Raw genomic sequence first — 14114 nt, forward strand, 5'->3', positions numbered from 1 at the left:
AAAGAAATAAAAGGCATCCAAATCGGCCAGGAGAAAGTCAAACTTTCACTTTTCGCCCACGACATGATACCCTATATGGAAAACCCAAAAGACTCCACCAAAAAACTGCTGTAACTAATCCATAAAGTCTGTACAGTTGCAGGATATAAAATTAATGCACAGAAATCGGTTGAATTTCTATACACCAATAATGAAGCAGCAGAAAGAGAAATCAAGGAATGGATCCCACTTACAATTGCACCAGAAAGCATAAAATACTTAGGAACAAACCTAACCAAAGAGGTGAAAAATCTATACACTGAAAACTATAGAAAGCTTGTGAGAGAAATTGAAAAAGACATAAAAAATGGAAAAACATTCCATGCTCATAGATTGGAAGAAGAAATATTATTAAAATGTCGACACTACCCAAAGCAATCTACATATTCATGCAATCCTTATCAAAATAACACCAGCATTCTTCATGGAGCTAGAACAAACTATCCTAAGATTTGTATGGAACCACAAAAGACCCCGAATAGCCAAAGCAATCCTGAAAAAGAAAACCAAAGCTGGAGGCGTCACAATCCCGGACTTCGAGCTGTACTACAAAACTGTCATCTTCAAGACAGTATGGTACCGGCACAAGAACAGACACTCAGATCAATGGAACAGAATAGAGAACCCAGAGATGGACCCACAAACGTATGGCCAACTGGTCTTTGACAAAGCAGGAAAGACTATCCGATGGACTAAAGACAGTCTCTTCAGCAAATGGTGCTGGGCAAACTGGACAGCGACACACAGAAGAACGAACCTGGACCACGTTCTTACACCAGACACAAAAATAAACTCAAAATGGATGAAAGACCTAAACGTAAGACAGGAAAATCCGTCAAAATCCTCGAGGAGAAAGCAGGCAAAAACCTCTCTGACCTCGGCCGCAGCAACTTCTTACTCAACAGCAGCAGAGGAAAGGGTCTCTATCTAAGGCAGCCTGACCTAGAATGAGGCAAAGCATTCCTAAGCTCATGCTTGTCTGAAAAAGCAAAGGACTGTCCACAGGTGCTTTGAAGTGACGGAAAATACACTAGTTCCAGTGGTGGGCACCTGCCAGCATTCTGAAAAATCACTGATTTCTGTCAGCCACTGCAGCCTGAGACCGAGCATCCAAGCATGGGCCACAATTGCACAGAGAGAGAGAGAGAGAGAGAGAGAGAGAGAGAGAGAGAGAGAGAGAAGAGAACCATTGGCTCAGTTATGATCATGTGACATTCAGCATCACATACTACTTGTATTGCAAGACGTCGTTCGTCTGTCAAGTTAAAATCTATTTGAAATGTTTGCTTGTCTTGCGGAACACTTGCAGAACAAGTTCCTTGCAACCCAAGGTTTTACGTACTTTAACCTTGTTCTGGCATCTGCTTTGGAGGCTCTCAACAAATACACCAAACCACACATGGCCTTGGCCTGACCCTGCCTGGCCCTAGAAATGCTCTAAAGAGAGACCCCACCTCCTTCCTGCCTGAGCTCCCAAACTCGCTTTTTTTTCCTTTTAATTTTTTACTTTAATGTTTATTCATTTTGAGAAACAGACAGAGCGTAAGACAGGGAGGGGCAGAGAGAGAGGGAGACGTAGAATCCGAAGCAGGCTCCAGGCTCTGAGCTGTCAGCACAGAGCCCGACGTGGGGCTCAAACTCACAAACCGCGAGATCGTGACCTGAGCCGAAGTCAGATGCTCAACCAACTGAGCCACCCAGGCATCCCTCAAACCTGCTCTTTGACTCAAGGTAAGCCCTGAGTCACAAGCCTGGACCCTGAACCTGGCTGACCCTCATTCCTGGCTACACGCTGCCTTATCTATAACCCCAGCCTGAGCGCAATGTTGGACCAGGCCACGGTCATCAGAACTTCATCCTTGGCTCAGACCCGGTCTCCAGAAAGACGCCAGACTTTTTAAATCCACCTGTGTTTATTTTAAACACTTTCCGTAGTGGGTGGACAGGACCCCAAGGGGTCTCCAGTCTGGGGGGACTGCTCCCAGCCCCTCCAAAAGGCTGTGTGAGCCAAGGCCTCTCTGAAGTGGCTAGGTGGAGGGCCTTGAACGGCCCAGAGAGGCTCAGTCACAACAGAGGGGCTGTTTCTCTGCATGTTCGGTCACGCTCTCCTCATTCGAGCCCACACAGGGCACGGGGGAGCGTCTTGAGGGCTCAGTCTAGTGGGGTGCAGATGTCGGCACCCCACACCTGAGCCCACAGGTACCATCCCAAGCCTGTGGTGTCCCGTGGGGCGGTCAGGAGAACCTCCTGGAGAAGGTTCAGGTGAGGTCTGGCAGGCTAGCAGGGGTGAGGGTGTGGGGATGTGGGGACAGGCCGGTGATGAGTGGACACATGATGGAGGCTGATGGGCTGCCGGGCAGGGGTGCCAAGGAAGGCAGGGGAGCCCGAGCCAGGCTGTGCGCAGAGACAGACACCTGGAGAGCAGGCAGCCTGCCAGGGCACCAGCTCCCCGGGCTGGGCTGGTTTCACAGTGTCCCCAACCAGACCCCAGCTCGGGAGCCCAGGTGCCATCCAGGCTGAGGTTGGCGGAGGTGGGGGCACACTCCTGGGCGCTTGGAGAGCAACAGGTCTGGCCTGAGTGGGGACGGATTCACCCAAGCTGAAACAGTACTCGGACAGGAGGCGTCTCCATCCTCTTGCCTCTCACGTGGCCGTCGTGGCCCTGGGCCTGGAGGATTTGTGTGCAGGAGAGGGGGAGGGGGCTTGCTCACAGCATCTGGTACCGGGCCCAGGGGCCCCCGGAGCGGAGCCTCTTCTGCGGATCGCTCCCCCCACCCCCCACCCAGGATGAACCACAGAGCAGTGCGGTGCCTGCCTCAGACCCAGGTACCCTGCGGGCTGGCTTGGGGTCAGGCACAGCCGGATCCCAAGCAGCCCCAGCGCCCCACGACGCTCCGGGGCTGGAATGGACTGCTCGCGTAGACTGGTGGGGGTCGGTGGGGACCCGCGCGGCGCCAGAGGCCCAGGCGGAGGAGACGCGGGAGGCGGGGCGCCGGCGGTGCGCGGGCCAGCAGCGCCACCTGTTGGGCGGACACTTGAGCCGCGGCGACGACGGCTGGCTCTGGATCATTCTGCAGCTGCCCCAGGTCTGCAGGGACAGGGCGGCTCGGGCAGGGTTGCAAGACTCTCAGAACCGCTAAGTACCCCAGACTCCTGGCCCTCCACCCATCCATTCCCCTCCACTCCGTCCTAGCACCCACAGCCTCTCTAGGACCCCAACCTGGCCAGCGAGCTGGGTCCTTACCCTGGAACAGGGAGTCCAGCAGGTCCTGGTTGACCCGGCTGGGGCTTGTGTGATGGACGAGGAAGCCTGGACCAAGGCAAACCAGTGAGTGCCGGCCCCAGGCCCCACCGGGGGGGGGCCGGTCCAGCTCCCAGAACTCTGAGTTCGAGAGACAGCGTGACTCCAGTCCTGCCTCACCTAGGAGCACAGCAGCTGCCCAGCGCAAGGGGTCCTGCGGGCTCCGCAGGTAGCCCTGGGTCTGGCTCAGGAAGCTGGGTATGTGACTCGGGTACTGCTGAACCTGGGGACAGACAGGCTTATGGCAGTATGGAAGGGCCAATCCCATATGGAGAGAAGGTGGCAGAGGTGAGCCCAGGAGCTGGGACCCCCTGGCAAACCCTCAACGCACGGCATCAGGGCCTGAGGTCTTAGACCTGCCACCACCTTGGCTGGGAGAGTGGCCCTGGGGTACACGGGACCGAGTGGGTGCTCCCCCTACTGACCAGGCAGTGGCAGATGCGGCTTAGGGCCTCAGGGCTGTCGTAGTGGGCCACGGTGACCATCTCCTCCAGCAGGCCCCAACGGAGGGCGTGATCACAGCGGGCCAGGGTCCACTCTGAACTCTAGGACGGGCGAAGGGAGCAGGGGTAGGGGTCCAGGGAGAGGCAAGAGGTGGCTGGGGTGTAGCCAGGACGAGGGGTGGAGGAGCCCAGGGCAGGTGGTCCAGGAAAGACCAGGAAGCTAGGAGCCCTTGACACCTGCACCTGACGTCCTTGTAGAACTCTTTGGAGTTGCGCAGGGTGGGGATGCAGAAGGCTGGATGGGGACAGCAGCGGGACAGTCTTGGGGGGCAGCTGACCTCAGCGGCGTCCCTGCTGGGATCTTGCAGGCGCAAGAGCAGCGGCACGAGGCTCTGCAGCACCAGCTTCCGCAGGGGGCCGCGGAGCCCCACCTGGAGCCCGCCCCGGCCCCGCCGCACCAGCGTCCCGAGAAGTCCGACAGCCGAGGCGCGGACCGAGTCCCGGGCCTGCGTGGGAGGAAGGGGTCAGGGCACACCGGGAACCCAGGTCCAGGGAGAAGGGCGGTCTGGCAGGGGGTCCGGAGAGGCCTGAGGCCGGGCGGGCTGGAGGGGCGGGGAGGCAGCCTGGCGGGGCGGGGCTTACGTCGTCCAGCAGCGGCGGGAGGCGCGGCCCCAGCTCGGCGCTCAGCAGCCGCACGGGCGCCCGAGGCCGCAGCAGGAGCCGCCGCAGCGCGCCCAGCGCGGCGTCCACGAGCCGCGCGTCGCCCTCGCCCAGCGCGCCCAGTAGCGCGGGCAGCAGCTTGCTCACGTGCCGCACCTGGGGGGGGGGGGGGGGGGGGCTCGTGGGCGGCCCCTCGCAGGCCCCGCCCGGGCCCCGCCCCGGCCCCGCCCGGGCCCCGCCCTTCACCTTCCCGCGGCTCAGCGCCAGGTGGCCTAGGCCGAGCAGGCCCAGCCAGCGCACGGTGGGCTCGGGGTCGCCCTGCCAGGCGCGGAGCCGCTCCAGGATGACCTCTTCCCGCAGAAGCCCTGCCGTGGGCCGACTCTGCAGCAGCTGAGCGGGGACGCGGGGTCAGCATGCTCGAGGTCCCCAGGCACCGCCCAGAGGCCGGGTCTACGGTCACCCCTCACCGCCCGTGTGGACGCAGGCTCACCCCGGTGAAGAAGGCCATAGCCGTGAGGCGCCGCGTGTCGTCGGCGCTGCGCAGCCGGGGCAACAAGTTCCCGAACAGGCCTCGCAGGTGGTGGTCCGCGTGGGCCACCATGGCACTGGGAATGGAGCGGAAACGGGCGTTCTCCCTCCTCTGGGCGCCTCACCCCGGGAGACGTCTCCGCCCGACCCCCCTCCTGCCCCTGCCTCTTCCCCCCCCCCCACCCCCTCCCCAGCACCTGGCCAGCAGCAGGACGCCTTCGAGGTGGGTGTGGGCTCCCACCAGCCTCCTCCAGCCTCCAGCCTGTTCCATGCACGTGACCACCATGCGGCCGCCGTCCCCGGTGAGCAAGGCCTTCAGGGCCTCCACAGCGCAGCTGGAGGTGGGGGCAGGCAGCGAGGGGGGCGGGGGGTGAGGGCCGGGAGGGCACCGGCCCAGGCCTCACTCCGCTCTGGTGTGTGCCCTCACCTGGCGTGGCTGTGTGGCGGCCCTCGGTCCGATGGGGTCCAAGCTTTGGGGGTGTCAGGGGAGGACGCGCGCCGCGCCAGCTGGTGCAGCTGGGTGACCAGCACGAGCAGGAGGTGTGGGTAGAAGCCCCGAGTGGCGCCTACGCAGCCGGACACAGCCAGCATCTCCCCAAGGGCACGAGTGGCCTGTGGAACAAGCAGCCCATCTCAGGCTCTGGTGCAGGGAGCAGGGACCAGGACCAGCGGCTGATGCTTGAGGAACATCATGCATGCGCTGGGCGCCCCCCGGGGCCCCAAGGGAGTCACCTACCGCCAGTGCCTCCGGCTCGGGCCCGGCTCCGCCCTTCAGTGCCCACAGCAGCTGTACCAGCACCTGCCCATTCACGCGCTGGTTTCGGCTCAGGCTGCGCCACAGCTCAGCAGCCACCCTGGGGGTGCGGAGCGCCCGAGACTCGGTCTGATGTGGGGGGGTCCCTGGGGCCGGGTGGGAGGTGGCCACTGGGACTCCCGCGTGGGAGAGTAGGTAAACCCCCGCCCCCCGACACTCCACCCCCAAATCCCAGAGAAGCAAGATAACCAGCATCTGTGCAGAAATAGCCTGCAACCTTAACTGCCTGGCAGGGACCGTTCAGAACCTGGTCGGGCCAGCAACCCCAAACAGACCCGATAGTGGAGACGATCACTGTGGAGAGTAAAACCAGAGAGAACTTCTCCTGGGGCAGGGTAACCACAGAGCCAGGGGCTCCAGGCTTGCTGACCCCACCTGGGAGCTTACCCCCAGGCTGGGCTCCTAGTGTGACCCGGAAGGAGAAGGCAGGCCCCCGAGGTTTTTTTGGGGGGGGGGGTAGGTGGAGGGCGGGAGTCACACGGAGGGAATTGAGGCCCTCTCCACAGCCTGCCCCTCCAGGACCAGACTGCTGCCAATTTGGAAGAGGGAAGGAAGCTGCGTGGTGCCTCGGGGCGCGGGGCTGGCCTGGGCCAGGCGGCTTACCGGTCCGGGGGCAGCGAGCTGGGCAACAGCGCACACACCACCTCCCGAGCATGCTCCAGGGCCAGCGCACTCAGTACCCGGAGGGCCGCCTGCCGGGGCCTCCCCTCGGCCAGGCTGGGCACCTGTGCCAGCAGCCCGCGCACCAGGGCATACACCTGGCGTGAGGGAGCCCGCGTCAGTGGGAGGCTTTCTGGACCCCCCTGGGCAGGTGCCACCCGAAGGGAGCGAGCTTGACAGGCTGCTCACTGGGATCCCCCAACCTGAGGACTCCACGGCAGGAGCCTGGGGGCAGGGAGGGGGTGCTGGCTCACCTGCTCCTCCAGACGCTCCCCCCGGGCCTCCAGGGCTGAGGACAGTGTGAGGGCTGTTGCCTGGGTCCCCGCAAAGCCAGCCTCTTCCAGGCAGGCAGCCGCATACAATGCCAGGTCAGCCAGGGCCCCCTCCTCCCAGGAATTTGGGGGGTCCTAGGGCAGGGTGGGTGGGATGTACGAAGTCCCCTTGCCTCTCCCAATTCTCTTCCCCAGCACCTCCCCAGCCTCCTCCCTGTGGTCCCCTCGGCCCCCCTTCCCTTACCACTCACCTGATAGAGCCCCTTGGGGGCTGGCTCTTGCACCCTGGGCAGAGAGCAGGGCACAGGGCGGGCTGTGGGGATGGCAGTGACACCCGTAGGCTCTGCCTCAGGTTCAAGTTCAGGTTCAGGCTGAGGGTCAATGGAAGAGGGTCCTGGGGGCTGCCCCTGGTTGGCCCGGATCTCTTCAGCCAGAGCTGTCAGGGTTAGGGCCCCCACAGGGCCCCCCCGAGCCCTGCCCCATACCCCCCAAGCCATGGCTGCCGCACACCCCAAGCTCCTCAGCTGGACCCAGCCTACGGCACCTGCCACTGGTTCTCCCCGGAAGTCATGCGCGGGCCTGACCTAGAAGCTGGCCCTGGGCAGACAGGACCCGGGACAGGCGTGGTGGCGCATGCCTGTGAGCTCATGCTCTGTGCGTGTGGGGGGTTGGGGAGCCGCGCCGAGGCGTCCCCGGGTGTGGCACACAGCAGGGGCTTGCGAAGGGCCCTCCTGCCCTTGCTGCTGGCAGCGAGTAGCCAGCCTGATACCTGAGCGTCTGGGATCTGGCTCAGCCCACCAGGGCCTTGGGGAACGGATAAGAGCCCTGGCATGCGGATCTGCAAGGAGAGGGGGAGAAGGGCCCTTTACCCCTGACCTGCAGCCCCTCTGGGCGGGGAGACCTCATGGAAGTGTGCCCAGCCCTGAAGAAGCCCCAGCAGGGACCAGAAGTCTGGGCCCAACCCTAAGTTAAAGCCTTGCCTGATTCAGCCCTAAAGAAGCAGATGTGTCCAGGCAGGGCCTGGGGTCAGGGACTGGGCTGTCCCCATTGCATTCCCACGGAGCCAGACATCTGGGGGATGAGGAAGGTTGGGAGAGCCGTCACCACCTCCCGGCTCAGGCAACCTCGGGGTGGAGCAGAGGCCGCCTCCCAGGTGCCCTTGCTGGTGACTGCCATTGTTGAGGTGGGTCCCCCGGGTCCTGGCGCCTGGGAAGTGCGCATCTGAGAAGTGTTGACCTGGGGAACCTGGGGCGGGTGTGTTCTGCCATGTGGGTGTTCGTGAGTCTGTCTCTCTCGAAGCCTCTTGCTCCCCAGGGCCTCTGCCCTAAATTCTGTCATCCTCACCCAGTGACATGGGCACTGCCCTGAGCTTAGGGATCCAGAAAAGCCAGTCTGGTCAGATACCTGGAGAGGCGGAAGTGTTCTAGGAAGCACCCCCGGGAAGCCCGCTCCCCTCCACACGCCCTCACCTGCCTTTGCCACCTTGTGCCGGACCAATCAGAGGCACCCGGCACCCCTGCCCTACATCCCCCAGAGCCTAGAACGTCTCTCGTGAGTGGTTTCTCCGGAACGCAAGTTGCCAAAGCTGCCAGAAGCCTGACCAGCTTCGTGTGCATGAGGCAAGGCCAGCCCAGCACGCTGAATCTCTTCACGGGCTCTCATGTGCACCCCTGAGCCTTTCTCTCTGCAAGGCTGCTGCATCAGGAGCCAGCTCCCCTGGGGCCCAGGCCCTGCTGACCCTGTGACAGATGCCAGGGCCTGGAGAGAGCCGGCTGGGTGCAGCCCGTGAGCCCAGCGTCCCCAGTGGCAGAGTCCTGCAGGCCTGGCCACAGCGGTGGCCTGGGACACCTGCACTTCTTTGGCTTTGGAAGCTGGGGTGCCCTGCTGACTTCTCCGGGGTGGGGACCTTGGTTGGCAGGGGAGTCTGGGGCCGTGCCTGGATACAAGACCCTCTTTCTGGCACCCGTCCCTGCCCTGTGGCTCCCCCTCCCTAGTTGCCTGCAGCAACTCCAACAACTCTTGGGTGGGCACCAAAGCCTCCCTTTCCCCATAGCCTTGTCCCCCCCACAGTCCAGCTTCCCAAGCCCTGGACACTCCCCAGCCTTGGCCTAACTCCTTGCGACCTTCAGACCTCAGCACAGGACAGCCTCCCCACCCTGGCAGAGCCTGGGCCTCCCCTGGGAGCATGAACCCGTGCTCTGACCCCAGACTCCAACCCACCCTTGGAGGCCCTGGGGGTCAAGCGAGTGGCAGGCTGAGTGAAGAAATGACACGGGACAAGTTGTGCAGGACAGTGAGTGACTCATGTTGATTCCAGGCAGTCTCCACCACAGTTCTCACCAGGACCCTCCTGTACTCAGTCGGTGCACCAGGGCCTGTAGCCCATCAGACAGCGCCACCTACAGGGAAAAGAGAGAATGGACGGGTGGCTGTAGGGACAGAGGGCACACAAGGCAAAGGGACAATGATGTGGGGGGGCGGGCATCTATCTACCTGGTATGGTGCGGGCTGTTCCAGCCGCTTGTGCTCAGGGTTCAGGCGACCCAGGGACAGCTGGGCAAAGGCTCTAGATTCAGCCAGAGATGGGAGAGGCCCACACAGCTGCGGGGAGAGGGAAGGGGAGAGGTGAGAGAGGCCCATGAAGCTGGGGGAGCGGGAAGGGAGAGGCTGGGGCAGGAGCAGGTGCCAGGGCTCAGTTCAGGCTCATCGTGCAGACTGAGGGAGCAGGTAGAGGCAGTTACCTGTCCCTGCTGAATGCAGAGTCTCAGCAGGGGCTCCACGTGGGCAGGCCTCACAATACAGGCTTCCTGGGCCCCTCGAGGCCAGACCCTCAGCTCCTGGCCAGGCTGGGGTGGTGGTTCCTCTGCCAGCTGCAGCACATCCATCAGCAGAGACCCTGTGTGTGCAGCAGGAATAAAGTGGGGGGCCTGGGGACTCGAGGAGGAGGGCCGTGGGGAGTGGGAGGGGCCTCACCATCGGAGCCCAGGAGCCGGAAAGCGGCCTTGCTCCCAGGCAGTGTCTGTTTCTCGGGGTCCTCAGTCAGCTTCATTCGGGGCTGACCTCCCACAGACACCAGCTGCAGAGACAAGTGCTGGGACCATGGGAATCTCCCCCCAAACCCATGACCCCTCTGGCCCACTCCACTGGACCCCAGACCCTGTCTTGACCTTATAGACGCAGCCCAGGGAAGGCTGGCGGGGGCAGGTGACCACGGTCGTGCCGATGCCAATGACGTTCACCTCACTGCCCTGGAGGAGGAGGGACAAGGTGGCACTGAGCTTGGTTGACATCTGCAGCCCCAGAGCCCTCCTAACCGCCCCTGCCCCTGCTCCCCACTGCCCGCCACCTCCTGGGCCAGCCGGGCCAGCTCTTCCTCGTCAATGTTGTTGCTGACGGCGATGGGGACTGATTCCAACCAGGGCATCTGGAACCTGTGACGGGTGGACGGCCCTCAGGTGCTCCTGCCTCACCTGGTCATTCTCCATTCTCAGTTATGCACCTCCCCCCACCCTCCCCACCTGAGAATTTGGCCTCAGCCACATGGGCTCTCCCTTCTGCTTACAAGCCCCTGGGTGAACCACTCCCCCGACCTCCCCCCAGAGCCCCGATGTCTCCACTGTGGTAGCCGCCAGATCAGAGCTCCTCAATTTGGGAGGAGCAAATCCCTCCCTCCCTCTGCCCCATCCCAACACTCCTGCCCCCAACAGGGTCTCTCAGCAGGCACAACCCCTCCCAGGGGACTCACTGGGCCGAAACGGTCCTGAAGGCCCTACGAATCTCCTGGGCCTGCTGCAGAAGGTCACCGCTGTCCAATCTTACGCCCACGGCTCGGTAGCCCAGCTCCCCCAAGGCTAAGGCTACTGCCAGAAAGTTAGGAAGACCGCTCCTGCCAGCAAGATGAGAAGGGTTGGTGGAGGGGCCATAGGTGTTCAGGCAGAGCCCACCCAGGGGGGTGCCTGGGCCTCACCTCTGCACACTGTAGGTGTCCAGCAGGCCCTGGAAGGCCCGGGGGAAAGCCAGGGCATAGGCCACGAAGGCTGCCCGCTCCCCCCGGTGGGGCTCCCGCACCCCTAGCCCCAGATGGGCACACACGCGTCCCAGCCATGCCTCCACACGTGCAGCCAGGTCCACCCTGGGGCCCTGACTGGCAGCTGGAGCCAACATCTATGGAAACGGGTCGGCGAAGGATGGACAACCCTTAGTGCATGAGCGGGGTGAGGGCTGGTTCCCCCAGGCTGAGGTCTAAGCAGGGGTAATGCCTGCCACCATCTGCCAGCTTCTGAGCGCAGGACTGCAGCTACCTGCTAGGGTGGCTCAGATGGGCGGGGCATGGCAGTCCCTCCTTCCCCTGGGCAAGGACTGGCTTCGGGGACTGCCCTCTGGAGGGCAGCGGAGGAGAGAGGGATGCTAACCGGGTCAGGGGGCACCTCAGCGCCCGAAAACGAGGTGACGAAAGAGTGAGCCAAGGTTCCAGCCAGGGGCACGCCCCGCAGCTGTCCTGCGAGCACGTTGCTGCTGCCATCGAAGCCTGCATCAGGGGCCAGGAGGGCGGGGGCGTCAGTCGGGCGTCAGACTTGGCTAGAGGGCTTCTGGCAGGCCTCCTCCTTCCCTGATCCCTGTCTCCCTCCTTGGGCTCTTACCGCCCAGGTAACTGTAGGTGGAGGCCGTAAGACCTCCATCGGGGCCCTGAGCTCGCCGCAGCCCCATCTCCAACAACCGCTTCGTCGGACCCGCGATCAGGCGAAGCCGCGCAGCGTTGGTGGCGATGAGGCTGTGGGGGGCAAAGGAGCAGGGGACCTGCGGTGAGGGTCCGGAAGTCACCGCGAACCCCGGCCCTCTTTGAGGCCCTCCACAGTGGGAGCCGGAAGCCGCTCTCCAGGGCCCTGCGCTCCACCCACAGAGCCTAGGGGCCCCACCCCACCCACGGAGCCACGCCCCTCCCAAAGGCCCGCCCCCCCCGGAAGTCGCCGCTCTTTCTCCCGGGGCCCTGCCTTCCCCGGGCTCCTCCGGCCGGCGGCCCCCCCCCCCCCCACCTGGCGTAGCTGACGAGGCAGAGAAGTGGCGTCTCCAGCAGTTGCACCACCAGGAGTGGCCCTGACACCTGTAGCAACGGCACCTGCGGGGAGGGTGGTCAGCTGGGCGCCGCCCGGCCCGCTCGGTCCCGCGCCCCTCTGCCCCCGCTCACCCTGCACTCACGCTGGGGAAGGCGAGGGAGCCCTCGGGCAGGGCCCGCACCGTCACACCGGAGCAGTCGAGGGTACGAAGGTGCTCGAAGAATGCGGGATCCGTGTCGGAGGGCAGCACCGAGGCCAGAAACTGCACGTCTGGGGGTGACAGAGGCCCTCGTGGGCTGGAGCCAGCGCAGGCCGTGGGGACTCGTCGGGGCTGGGACCGCGGTAAAGAAAGGGGCCTGTAGGGGGCCTTGGGGGGCCTTTGTTGGGCCATGGAAGACTCTCGTCAGGCGAGAGTCTTGTCCGGGACTCATCAGGCCTGGGGCGGGGCGGGGGGAGCTGGCTTAGGCGGCAGGTGGCCTGGAGGGGTCGGGGACTCGCCAGGTCGGGAGTTGGGGGTGGGGTGGGAAACTGTCCTGGCGGGGTTGGTCTATCTAGGTGGCAGGTGTCCTGGGGGTGTGGGGGCTCGCCTGGCCGGGGTGGGGTGTCCTGGCAAGGGCGGGTCATCTAGGTAGCAGGTGGCCCTGCGGGTCGTGGGGGGCTCGCTGGGGCCCGAGGAAGTGGGATGTCCTGGCGGGGACAGCTCATCAAGTGGGGGGCGTCCTGGCGGGGTCGTGGGGGGGCGGCCGGGAACGGCGGGGCTACTACCTGCGTCCCGCAGGCGGAAGGTTCGCAGGAAGCGCACGCAGTCGCGCAGCCCCGCGGCCAGGGCGAAGGCGCCGCCGAAGGGGCAGCGGCGGAAGTAGAGCTCGAACTCGGCCTGGTCCCGCGCCCGGCCCGCGCGCCAGTAGCCCAGCGCCATGGTGGCTTGGTAGAGGTCGGTGAGCAGCGGCCGGGCCGCCGCGCTCGCCTCGGGGTCCCGCTCCGCCGCCATTCCGCCCCCGCGCCCGGACTCTGGCCGCGCCCCGCCTGGCCCACGTGACGCCGCTCCCCACGCCCGGAGCCTCCCCTCCCCCGCCGCGGAAACGGGCGGGGCGGGTCGGCGGAGGGGCCCCTCCTCCCCTTGGGGCCTGGTCTGATCTGGGGTTCCCCCCACCCCATCCCACCCCACCCCACCAGCCCGCGGAGGGGTAAGTGGCGGTGTTAACTGCGCACCAGCCCAGGCCCAGAGCAGGGCAGCAGGTAGAGGGGATTCTAGAATTTGCTCCAATTGGGCACGTACGTGGTGCCACACCATACGGCTTAGGGAACCAGTGGGGTGCTGACAAAGAGCAAGGGGGTGAACGGGTAGCCTGCCGGGTCCCCACCATCAAGGGGGCCAGTCCATTCCCCTTGTGGCTCCGCACCCTGGAGGACAGCAGCCGTGACAGGCCACAGCCCACACCATTCATTTCTCCCCAACTGTGAGGATGGTGGTCTCTCCAGCCACACTGGCCAGCAGTCCTGGAGAGAAGCCACTAGTGGCCCAAATACTGCCCGCGCAGGACAGTGGGCACGAATTAACCATGGGCCTGTCCAGGGTCCAGGTCTCCAGCGAGGGAGGGATCGGCCGCATCTAAGGAAAGCAGCCCAGCTTGTCCCTGGATGTGGTGGGAGGCCTGGCAGGTTTCACGCAGGTCAGACCTGGGGGGCCCATGTAGTCACAGCAGCAGGGCCCGGTCAGCCACTGGGACCTTTGTTCCTGGACAGTTTCAGGCAGACACTTTAGCCCCCATGGGGACAGCTTGGCTGGGAATGGAACCCAGAGAAGGCAGAGTAGAGATGCCTCGGGGGCCTCGGAGGGCCAGCAATCCATACAAGGAAGGAGCCACGCATGCTGTTTCTGCCTCAATAGCTTGAACCGTTCGCATGCTGTTTCTGCCTCAATAGCTTGAACCGTTCGAGGCGGCACTTGTAAGCGAGGGGAGAGGGCAGGCAGGGTTCGGTCACACACCAAAATGCGGCAGAGACGGGGCACCTGGGAGACTCAGTTGGTTAAGTGTCCAACTTTTGATGTCGGCTCAGGTCATGATCTATCAGGTTCTTGGGTTTGGACTCCATGCTGACAGCACGGAACCTGATTGGGATTCTCTGCCTCCCTCTGTCCCTCCCCTACTCAGCCCCACTCACTCAAAATAAACACACTTGAAAAAAGAAAAGAGTGCCGTGGAGAAACCGAAGAGGGGGAGGACGGCACTGGCGCCGTGGGCTCCTGGGTGTAGGGGCCTGCGTGGGACACGACCGAGGTGCGGGCCACGTCTGAGGCCTGGGGTGTAGCAGTGCTGCTCCCTGAATGTGCCCACCCAC

General features: G+C 63.7%; 2 protein-coding genes across 8 annotated transcripts; both read right to left on the minus strand.

The window, feature by feature from the left end:
• Window positions 1-1933: 1933 nt before the first annotated feature.
• Window positions 1934-9043, minus strand: MROH6 (maestro heat like repeat family member 6). 7 transcript variants are annotated; one of them, XM_053896296.1, is made up of 16 exons: window positions 8938-9043; window positions 7487-7555; window positions 6969-7124; window positions 6700-6852; window positions 6389-6543; window positions 5708-5825; window positions 5399-5583; window positions 5169-5306; window positions 4934-5048; window positions 4690-4833; window positions 4426-4599; window positions 4122-4289; window positions 3766-3885; window positions 3461-3563; window positions 3284-3349; window positions 1934-3059 (listed from the first exon to the last, which is right to left on the minus strand). In XM_053896296.1, exons 2-16 carry the CDS (start codon window positions 7547-7549, stop codon window positions 2683-2685), a joined length of 2235 nt encoding a protein of 744 aa, XP_053752271.1. In that variant the 5' UTR covers window positions 7550-7555; window positions 8938-9043; the 3' UTR covers window positions 1934-2682. The 7 variants fall into 7 exon arrangements, with proteins under 7 accessions (XP_053752271.1, XP_053752270.1, XP_053752269.1 ...); XM_053896295.1 differs by lacking the exon at window positions 8938-9043 and having other exon boundaries at window positions 7487-8774; XM_053896294.1 differs by lacking the exon at window positions 8938-9043 and having other exon boundaries at window positions 6969-8774.
• On the minus strand, window positions 8999-12787 carry NAPRT (nicotinate phosphoribosyltransferase). The gene is made up of 13 exons (XM_053896333.1): window positions 12537-12787; window positions 11914-12041; window positions 11751-11833; window positions 11358-11488; window positions 11130-11245; window positions 10685-10881; window positions 10463-10603; window positions 10064-10148; window positions 9885-9965; window positions 9691-9793; window positions 9459-9613; window positions 9211-9318; window positions 8999-9116 (listed from the first exon to the last, which is right to left on the minus strand). The coding sequence occupies exons 1-13, from the start codon at window positions 12760-12762 to the stop codon at window positions 9054-9056; spliced, it is 1617 nt and encodes a 538-aa protein (XP_053752308.1). The 5' UTR covers window positions 12763-12787; the 3' UTR covers window positions 8999-9053.
• Between the last annotated feature and the right edge of the window lie 1327 nt (window positions 12788-14114).

The sequence above is a fragment of the Panthera pardus genome, unplaced genomic scaffold (genome assembly GCF_024362965.1).
Source record: "Panthera pardus isolate Hobbes unplaced genomic scaffold, ASM2436296v1 HiC_scaffold_7, whole genome shotgun sequence".
Lineage (NCBI taxonomy): Eukaryota > Metazoa > Chordata > Mammalia > Carnivora > Felidae > Panthera > Panthera pardus.